This window comes from Xiphophorus couchianus, chromosome 9 (genome assembly GCF_001444195.1).
Source record: "Xiphophorus couchianus chromosome 9, X_couchianus-1.0, whole genome shotgun sequence".
NCBI lineage: Eukaryota > Metazoa > Chordata > Actinopteri > Cyprinodontiformes > Poeciliidae > Xiphophorus > Xiphophorus couchianus.
Window position 1 is genome coordinate 28077213 of NC_040236.1, and position 10192 is coordinate 28087404.

Genomic DNA, 10192 nt, shown 5'->3' on the forward strand with positions numbered 1-10192 from the left:
AGTTTATCATACAGAACAGCATTCCTCAGCCCCTTCACTTATGAAGATGTCGGAGGGCAAAAACCAGCAGCTCATACTGTCTGCTGCTGCGAAAACAGCTTTTCCTTTCGACACTCCAGAGGAATGCTTTTTTCCCTCCATTGTATTCAGAAAAACCCATGTGACATACTGTAGAACCTGTTAGAGGTAAAGCTGAAGTATTCAACTTTATTTAAGTGGCTGGACCACAGCCAAAGTGCAGATTTCCACTTCAGACCTTCTCTCCATGCAATTTCCAGATTATAGAGAGCAGTTATTAATGGCAAGCATCAAGTGCGGAGTTAATAATTAAGTTTACAAAGAAGCAAACAGATCATGACATAAATACAAAACCTTCTTCAACACTTTATGAAGCATTATATAAATTGGAACAAAAGGAAAATGCAAGAATTGGTCCAGAACGCAGATGAAAACATGAACGCAAAATGTGATTACATTGTAGTTAAGACAGTGTTGGCATATTACATCTAAAACTACAGCTGTAACATGGCTAAGGGTTTTATTTAATTAGCAATGAACAAGTGAATTTGAATTAAATCTCATCCCACAATAACACAAAACTCTGATTTCAATAAAATCTCGATTGCTTCACTAGGATGTATTTATCTGTATGTTCTGTGGGAAACTTAGAAATCTTTTCACTTTTAGAGAGTAGATGAAGAAAGTTTGAAACCAAAATAATTTCCCTCCTTAAAGAAATTTGAATTCTCATTTGACAAACAAAAGAGAGCCCTTATTATTGACTGCAGAAAGCTGGTGACCTCTGGTCACTTTGCGCCTCAACATCTGCTGACCCCACTCTGTGAATTTACTTCACGGCTGAGTTGCTGTTGTTCACATTTTGCCGATAGTGGGAATATTTAGTCGCAAGTAAATGTCATGACTCAATCTATTGCACAGGCAGCAAACTATCATGGTACCACACTGAAATTCACTGAAATTGTGCTCAGAAAAAGAGTCTGACAAAAAACACCTGACAGTGCTGGATTTTATACACTTAATGATTTGCAGGGGTGACCAGATACTATGTATGTCATAGAACCTGGGAAAACACTGTCTTCACTTAAATTTACCTCATTATTACAACAAAGTTTGTTAGAATTAATTTATATCTGTCAAAATGTCAGCAAAGTCTTCAAATTTCTGCCTCCAACCTTTGGACATTACATCTTTTCCTAAGCGAGATTGAATATAAGCATATGTTTCAAATATCCCTGGCAGCTGATTGGACAGCCAGAAAATACATGACCTAATTTCCACAACACAGAACCTTATCAACGCCAGCCTCACCGGGAACACGGTCTAATTGCTGTGACTTTTATGTTGCGATTTTTAATGACGAGAGATTAATTAATCTTTGAAACGAATGTTTGAGCTACAAAGGATGGTGGCATCAAGGATCAAAGTCATTGAGGTCTACTGTGGCAGGATTAGGAAAACACGGAAGACGGATGGAGACAATCTAAGACTCCAGAGAAGAAAATCCTTTCAAATCTCCAATGAATGAAGAAGTCGGCGCTCCTGCTGTTAGCTGACTGACAGCAACACATGCGAGGGTGGTCATGTGATATCATGGTATTTCAGCACCATACTTTGATTAAGAAAGACAAACCACATTTAGCATGCATTCCAGCAACAAAGTTCCCTCTGGGAAAAACCTGGACTAAGAGATTCAGTCAAGGTGAAAAGAAAGCACACCTCCTTTCAGTTCCAGGGTTTTACGAATCAAGCCATGCAAAATTATTATTATTTAATGAGTTCTATCATTTAATTGTAACGTCAAATGTAGAAAAACACACAGCAACGCCCCTAATTCTTCTTTTCTTCAAGAAAAATCAAGCCAAAAACACTGTTTGTAAAAACTATCTACATTGTATGATTAAACCAATAACCAGCAATAGCTCTCTCAATTCATCTCTATTAAATTCAATTCAATTCAGTTCAACTCAAAGTACTTTATCTCAAAGGGAAATTAAATTTTGCTGTAACTAATATAATCCTATAATCATCGTTGTGGATGGTGATGCTATGGACAGGATGGTTCTCCGGTAGCAGTCAGTCTTGCAACAAATTTGAAAAAGCTTCTGACTAAAGACTGTTGTTGCCAAGCACTGCTAATCCACCTCATTTGCTTTTGCCACTCCCCTGTAAATCTTTGTCTGGCCATACGGTTAGAAAGCTGAGCAGAGAGACGTTGGAGTTGGGGATATGATCCTTGCCTGTTATGATCAATGGAAGAGATGTTTGAACTTCCTCCCTCTCTCTGCTTTGCATCCATGAAGCCTCCTTTTTAACCCTTCAAGGATTTGGGTTTATAATTCAGGTATAATAATCAGATACTCCCAATTATAAAAATAATATGTTGCCATCATCATAATAACTGTCAGAAAGTAAAAAAGTGAGAACAAAAATCCTTCCAGTTCCACTGCATCCAAAACCAGAGGCAATAACTGTCCATGCATGCAACCCTTCAGCCTAAAAAACTGTGAGCAGAAACCTACAAAGAGAATAAATCAGAAACAAACTTACTCCAACATGCAGCCACCATGAGAGGAGCAGTTCTAGAATCAGTTTTTCATGTTGTGAAAGGATTTTGGATAACTACTCTTCCTTTCAAATTAGCTTTCATTCAGTGACGTTTGCTAGTATTCTCCTCAGTTCCCCATTAAGCTTATCAGCCAGAGTGATGTCTGGACTTTAACAGGGCCATTGCACGACCTTAATTTAGTTCTTTTTCACTCAGTTTGTTGTAAATTTGCTGCTGTGTTTGGGATCATTGTCTCGCTGATGACCCAGTTTGGTTAGGATGATTTTATAAAGGACTTTTATTGTTCAAATACTGTTGTTCTAGAAGTGGTTCACTGAGTTCCTACTCAACAAATCAATATTTTGCTGCTATACTGTTTTTAAAAAGAAGAAGTTTTCTCATAGCAAAGCTCCCAAAAGACATGCTTGTTCAGATATTTCCTAACTTTTCTGTTACTCAGTTTTAAATCTAACATGCTCACTAGGACTCATGTCCTGTAAGATAACTACCTGGAATTGAAAGAGTGTGTGTTTTTTATATAAAAACCTGTTTAAATCAAGAAAGAATACATTTAAAATGTCTTGATTTCATTGGTTTTCTGTATGATCACTGTGACTTTACCTGAAAGATTAAACTGATTTATATAATCAGTTTAATACAATTTATATAAAAAATTGATTTGTTGTTTTTCTCTAGATCTGTGTGTTTCTTTTACCTCACTTTTGTGCGATTAATGTAAAGCTTTTAAGGCTTTACAGTAAAGCTGCATAATATGTCATCATCGCAATGTTTGGAGTGCAATAACTGTCTGCTAAGATATTCCAGCATTATTCATGCTAATGTCATATTTAGCCAGCTGGACAGTCTCACACCAGACGCTAATGACATTACCAAAAATGCTAAATGTCACAGAGAGATGCAAGCACAGATGAGAAAGAGAGGAATAAATAAAACAGGCAACTGATCAAATATTATCACCCATCGCAAAAATGTCTAATATTTTGCAGCCCAACAAGCATAAATATCAAATAGAGACAAAAGTCGTACTTGTAACTTTCACAGTAAGACATAAGATCAGTGCAAATTGTCAACAAAATGGCAGGAGTGCAGCATAACTTAAGGTACTGTTCAAGTCATCTGTTTTTATGTTGCAATATCACAGGCTTAGATAAAAACACCATCAGTTTTTATCCAATATCATGCAGCCCTATTTTAACACCTACTAGTTGATTTGCCATTAACTCAATACAATGGTATTTAAGAAACATCAACACATTATCTCAAAAGTCACGATTCTTTCATTGTATTCTTTCTTAAACGTCTCAGGCTCTGTGTCCTTTCCTTTGTTCCTCTACCGCCTCCAACAAATGAAGTCTTTGAACTAATCTGTGCTGCACTGACCCTCCAGAGTGTTCGTGACCCATTCAAACACCCGGTGGTGCCACCCTCTTAGGAGGATGACATCAGCGTGCTCGTCCAGTCAGCTGCTGCCTGCTCAGGTTACCTCCACCGACTGTGGAAAGGAGTTCTCATGTGCAGCTGACAGCTCCACTGCATCACTCTGCAGCAGTGCTGGCATCGAGCACGGAGGCCGTCTCTGCACCCTGCATGCAGGAAAACAGTCCAACCAAGGCTTCTCCTAACGATGAGGTTTGATCCAGAAATATCAAAACCATAACATTTTACTCAGGCAGCTGAATCGCACAAAAACATGATCATCATCACGTTAGGAGAGTCTAAAGAATGAACAGCACCACAACAAAACACAATACGTAGTCCAACCTCTCATGCTGCATAACAAGCTGGTACTGATGGCCAGACGGTGAAAAATCCACCTGCAATCTACAGCAACGTCCTAGTAAATCATACTATTTAATCCTTTTCACATTTTGTCACATTACAACCATAAACTTCTACTTTCTTTTTAGGATTTTATGTGATAATTGAGAAATACAAAAAACAGGACGAGGTTAGCAGCCGCGAGCTTTTTGGGGGAAGTTTCTACCAACTTTGTTCATCTAAAGATAGAAATTTGTTTCAACAATTTGAGTCACACTAGTTTTGCACTAGGATGAGGTGGGTTTTTTTGGCTGTATTAAAATTAGCGTATTTTGCAAAATTGCAATGGGAACACTTTTTGGCAACGCACAAGTTACGTGATCAAAAACTTAATGTTACTACTGGCAGAAAAAACAACAGGAAGTAGCAGGAGGAGGATAGCGCAGCATGTTTTCTAATTACTTATGTTAAACTTATTCATGTGTGATTTTAAATGGAAAACCATAACTGCAAAAATTTATTTTCTGAAATGAGCAGAATATTCACAAAGTTTTGCACACATTAGTATTGGAAATGCAGCTTGTGTCTGTGAAAAGCAATAAATAAGTCTTTCCACACATTCTCCATTGGATTTAGGTCTGAACTTTGATTGAGCCCTCCAAACACGACAACATTTGGCTCTAAATAATACCATTATAACACTGTTTGGGCCTTTGAGACCTTCAAGCCTTTGAGAACCTCTAACCGGGTTTTGTCCAGGACTGTCCTCACTAGTTTCCCAGTCTTTTCTAAAGAAAAAAACATCCTACAAGGTTTCTTCTAAAGTGCACATGAGGCTTCTTGTAGCTCTCTATCAACAATGTCTTACATCTTGCCCTCTTCCATACTATTGATCATGTGTCAATTGCAGTATATATTGTTATTGATTTATTGTTCAGCCTTATTTTAAAATATACTTCTAAATGACGACATTTAGGGCCTTTTGATTTAATTTGTCTTTATTTGTCCTCTGTCTTTGGTTGTTTTAGCATAGTACACATCAGCAATTTTAGTCTTTTCAATTTAAACTATTCTTTTCTTTTCTAAAGCACTTTGATTCGTGCTTTCAATTGACAGATTCTCCCACCTGAGCTGTGAATTTCTGCAGCTCCTACAGACTTAACACCAGCCTGCTATTTTTTATCATTTCCAATAACCTGCAAATTAAGGTGGACGGCCTTGTTTTGGTAGGTTGTCGTACTCTGAAATTAACTGAACTTGATGTTTTTTAATGATTATTGGATTTTGTATTAAATTACACGCAGTTTTCCGATAGGGTGACTACAGATTGAGTTGTTCTAGATTTTACTTAGGGGTAATAGAGTGGAAAGGGGCCTGAATGCACAGCTCTCCACAGATTTCTGGTTGTAAAGTGAAAATAAAAGTGAAATACTTTTGCAGGGCATCATCTGCAATAGTTCAGAAAATACCTGGGTGATGAAAATATTTGTTTACAAAGAAGAGTGAACAGCTGCAGGCCTTACAGACATTATGCAGCAGAAAAGGGGCTCAGAGGAACAGTGTAGTAAGAATGGTGGGACAGGAGGTGGTAATAAGCTCCTCATTACTCAACAATAATATCAAACTAGCTCTAGATGTGCATAATGAAGCCATCTCCCTAAGTAGAGGCAAAAACAGACATATTCCGGGCAAGAAGTGCAGGTAAGACCATGAATTACAGGCCTGAAGTGACACGATGTGATCGTTTTGGGGAAACAAAGGAGGAGGAGGAATGGTGCTGCTGTTTCACCTGTCCTCTCCTCCGACTCCAAGCCTCACCGTCCGAAGCGAAGCGACTCACCCAGGACTCCCGAGGAGCTCTGTTGCGGGGCAGAACCCGGCTCCGGCCTCTCCAAGTCCCCCTGCTGCGCTCGGTGTCGGTGGCGGGAGCTCTCGGAGCCGTCGCCGGAGGTGGTCGCACCCTCGGCGGCCGCAGCGCCTCCCGTCCCCGCGTCGGGCATGCTCTCTATCAGCGAGGAGCGACGCAAGATGAAGGTATCGTCCGGGAAATGAGGCAGCGGTGTCGCATCTCAGGAGAGAGGCAGCGCATGGGTGAAGGAAGGGGCTCTGTTAAAGGAGAGGAGTGAAAGTGAAGTGAAGGTTGTCGGTGCGGCGGCGAATCATCCTGGCGGGGCTCTGGAGCTGGATGCGCGGCTAGATGGAGAGAGCTGCTCCGATGATGACTGGAGGAGGGACAAAGACAGGGAGGGCGGGGGGAGGGGGCTGGATGACAGACTCATTTCACCTTACAGCGGTTCACCCTGATAATTGACTATTGTCCTAGATTATTACAGTGGACTTGCAGGTGTTACTCAAAAGTCATCTCATGCTGAATTAAACTGCATGGAAGCTGCGAACTAACTCCTAATAGTCATTTTAAAACGTGCATGACCTTGATTGTTCATCTCCTACAGACATGTAATAATATCACCATACAGCGAACTCTGTAAGTTAGCCAGAAATAGAAATACAGAATGATTGTTTGCTGCATGGCTCACATTGTTAACTGAGCAAAAATGTGCATTGTTCCTTTATACTCATCACTCTACGTGGCTGCAAGAAGTCAGAGAAGTGCGCATTTTGCTGTTTACTGTGTCCGTTATCCTACAATAGCTAGCCCCGCCCACTTCATCACAACCCTCCGGGGCTGACTACTGACCAGTTCTCTGTCTAACAGGTCCGGAAAATCTCTAAGACCTGGGTATTACCCTAAACGAGATCTATAAGAGATGATCTATTCAAACTGGTGTCGAAAGCGATTCGTCTAGCTCTAACTACCTTCAATCCAGAAGCTACGACCCTTTTCAGTTAAGAAACAATCAGCTGAGTAGCCCTCACAGCTGCATAATTCCAATAACCACTCCTGTTAACGGTAGCTCGCTTTCTAAAATATAACTCGCTCTTGGAACCGGCTAGACTAATTTTAGTGACTTGGATGTAAGTCCCTGGGTCATTATTTTACTCTCACCAAAGGAAATTATGAAGCCTCCTCTTTACTAGAACCATGTACATTAGTTTTACCTTTATTAAAAGAACTGAAAAATGATTAAACGACTCGATTAATTCCAATGTCCACCAACCTCATTAGAATTTTAGAGTATGAATTTATTAAGCAAGCTTAAGCAGGGATATGTGACATACAAATCAATAATCAATTGTATATAAATTCGAGAACAGTATAATAAGATCCACATGTACAACCATACCATGCTGTCTCCTTTCCCTAACTTATGTCGCAAGTTCTGAGATAGATTTTTGGGGGCAAATTCAACTCACACCCAGTTGCTGATGGATCTTTAGCTACAGGAACATCCAGAAGCCTTGGTCAGAATCTTTGTCCTTATGGAAAAATCCTCCTTAGAATAGTAACAAAGTAGAACGGGTTTAAATCCTTTAAAAACCCAGCTCTTTATCCCTCCGGGAACTTTGTCTTTTCTCCAAGTCTGTTGCAATGTATTTGGGTTGAGGCAAGACCGACGGTCGGATGAGGAACCAGGTGGTGTTGCAGGCAAACTTACCATTTGGTCTCATAACAACTACAAGCTTTATTTTATCTCATATGTATTTGATGTGATTGACAGAGACGAAAAGTGGTTCAATTTACTTCAACGCAATTCAAAAACACTTTATTGATCCCAAAGGGAAGCTAAATGTTGTAAGTCATATCCAAGTTTTCTTCAGAGTTTTTGTAGATGCTGAATGCTGTGAGCAAGAAGGATCTCCTGTAGGAGTCTGTATTACTGCGAGTCTGAAGAAGCTTCTGACTGAAGGCACTCAACTGTTTTTGTCTAATAGTCTCATGAACAAGATGGTCCATGATTTTCTTGATTTTATGAAAAATTCTTCTTTGCAACATAATCTCCAGATTCCACAGTTGTTCAAGTAGTTGTGAAAAAGAACAAAAATTACGTTTTTCTACAATGAAAGTGAGGGAAAAGGTTGTTTTAAGTCACCCATATTTCATTACAGTTATTGTTACAAAGGTTTTCTTAAAATAGAAAAGGTACAGCACAAAGTTACCATCATATATCGACCACTTTTAATTTAATTTGATATTTTTGTTTTCAGGGAACTTATAACAGTTTAACTTTTACCTGTATTCCTGTCCTGGATTTGATCAGTGTCATTTTCTGGACCATTCCTGCATTTGCCTAACAAATATTAATAGAATATATGTTGTGTCTAGCAGAACCATAACATTAAATTAAAAGAAAAAAATAAAATGCCCAATCTTATCACAAAAAAACCCCAATTACATCGACATAGATTTGATTTTAAATTTAGAGAATAAAAATAGTCCTCTTCGGCAGAGTAGTGGAGTCTTCTAGTCTCTATCTCTTTAACTATCTCACCCTTTCCTGGAAAACTAAATAGGCTATATGATTTATTTAATAATGCAGAAATATAGCTGTTGATTAAATATTCATCAGTGTCCAGGTAAAGGTACAAGTACGTCACCTTCCAGTTCATCAAGAATGGCAATGTGCAGATTGTTTATGAACTGCTATAATGTCTCATTAAACATGTCTGAGAATAAATATAAATTGTATCATTGCAGAAGATTGTGTCATGTTTGCTGACAGATATAACTCAATTTGTAGACTGTGGTCTGTCATAAAACAATAGTGGTTTATGCATTAAATACATATACATCAAAACAAATATTTATGGTACAGATCATATTATTTATGTATGTATGGAGCTGGTAAACTGCATCTCAGATGTGCATAAACAAACAAATATATATGATTATTCTTTACAAGGAGAATTTTGTCATTAGTAATGACACCCAGGGTGTCATTTCAAAGCGTTTATACAGAACTCAGGAGCTGTGAGGTAGCAGCTGCTTTATGCCTTTTGCTCACATAGAGCATGCTATAAATTATAAATTAAGGTTAAAAAAATTCTCCCAAGCCTCATGCTGTACATGTTCTGTGTGGACACAATCAGGAACCTCTTCCATTGTGCTTCTCCTTGCAGCCACTCTGTCAGGTTGACGTCCCTCCCCTTGGTATCATGGTTCACAACTCAGAGGCAAGTCCAATTGGAGCAGAATTTCTGCTTACTCACCAGCTCAGAGGGTTGATAGCTGCAAGACTCTGCAGTGGGCCACAAACTCACATCAGTGCACATGAAGTCTGGACGCTGTGACTTTATTCTGCGGCATGCACGATTGTTGTGTGTTTAAACAATGATTAAAACATTGTGAATAATAGAGATAGACTGATGCAAGCCAAAACCATAAATATCTATGTAAGTAACTCAAAACAAAAGATTCAGCTTAAAAGGATTTTGATTACATTGAAGTCTAAGAAAACAGAATCCAAACACATTCACTGCTTTCAATTGTAGATTTGGAAATGTTCACCACATTTAGTTCTGTGTCTGATGATTTCCCTTTGGTATAAAGACTGACTTATGTGAATTATGTTTCATTCATGAGGTCATATGCTTTTTGATGGCTGCAGACATCAAAATAATCTACTTAGTCATGTGCACCTCTTATATGTTTATGTTTTTCATGGTTCCTGTGTTGAACTGCACCATCAATCTATCACTGAGGCTAATTAAAGAAAACCTAAACTTGTCTTTTTGATTGTTTATTGTATCATTTATGATCTGTTTTAACTATTTTACCAAACTAAATTAAAGGTGGCTGTTACCATATTGGCAATACATTATTAACTTGTCCTGTTGACATAAGATTTGATTTGTTAACATGCAAATTATTTAAAATATACTCAGACAGATGCAGTGGTGGTAATAGAGAAATTTTACCAAAGGAGGACCTGAATGTGGCCAGTGTTG

At 38.6% G+C, this 10192-nt stretch overlaps 1 protein-coding gene and 1 long non-coding RNA gene across 3 annotated transcripts in view; one reads left to right on the forward strand and one right to left on the reverse strand.

Moving 5' to 3' along the window:
* ano8b (anoctamin 8b) overlaps positions 1 to 6546 on the reverse strand; it is a 42910-nt gene extending 36364 nt beyond the window's left edge. Inside the window, exon 1 of one of the 2 annotated variants that reach the window (XM_028028298.1) lies at positions 6186 to 6546. In XM_028028298.1, coding sequence (XP_027884099.1) covers positions 6186 to 6345 — 160 coding nt within the window. In that variant the 5' untranslated portion in view covers positions 6346 to 6546. The remainder of the gene's footprint in view (positions 1 to 6185) is intronic. The other variant, XM_028028299.1, reaches the window with a different exon arrangement.
* A 97-nt stretch (positions 6547 to 6643) lies between these two features.
* On the forward strand, positions 6644 to 8941 carry LOC114151219 (uncharacterized). The gene is made up of 2 exons (XR_003596902.1): positions 6644 to 6978; positions 7874 to 8941. It is a non-coding gene; the product is annotated as an uncharacterized LOC114151219 (long non-coding RNA).
* The last annotated feature ends 1251 nt before the right edge of the window (positions 8942 to 10192 follow it).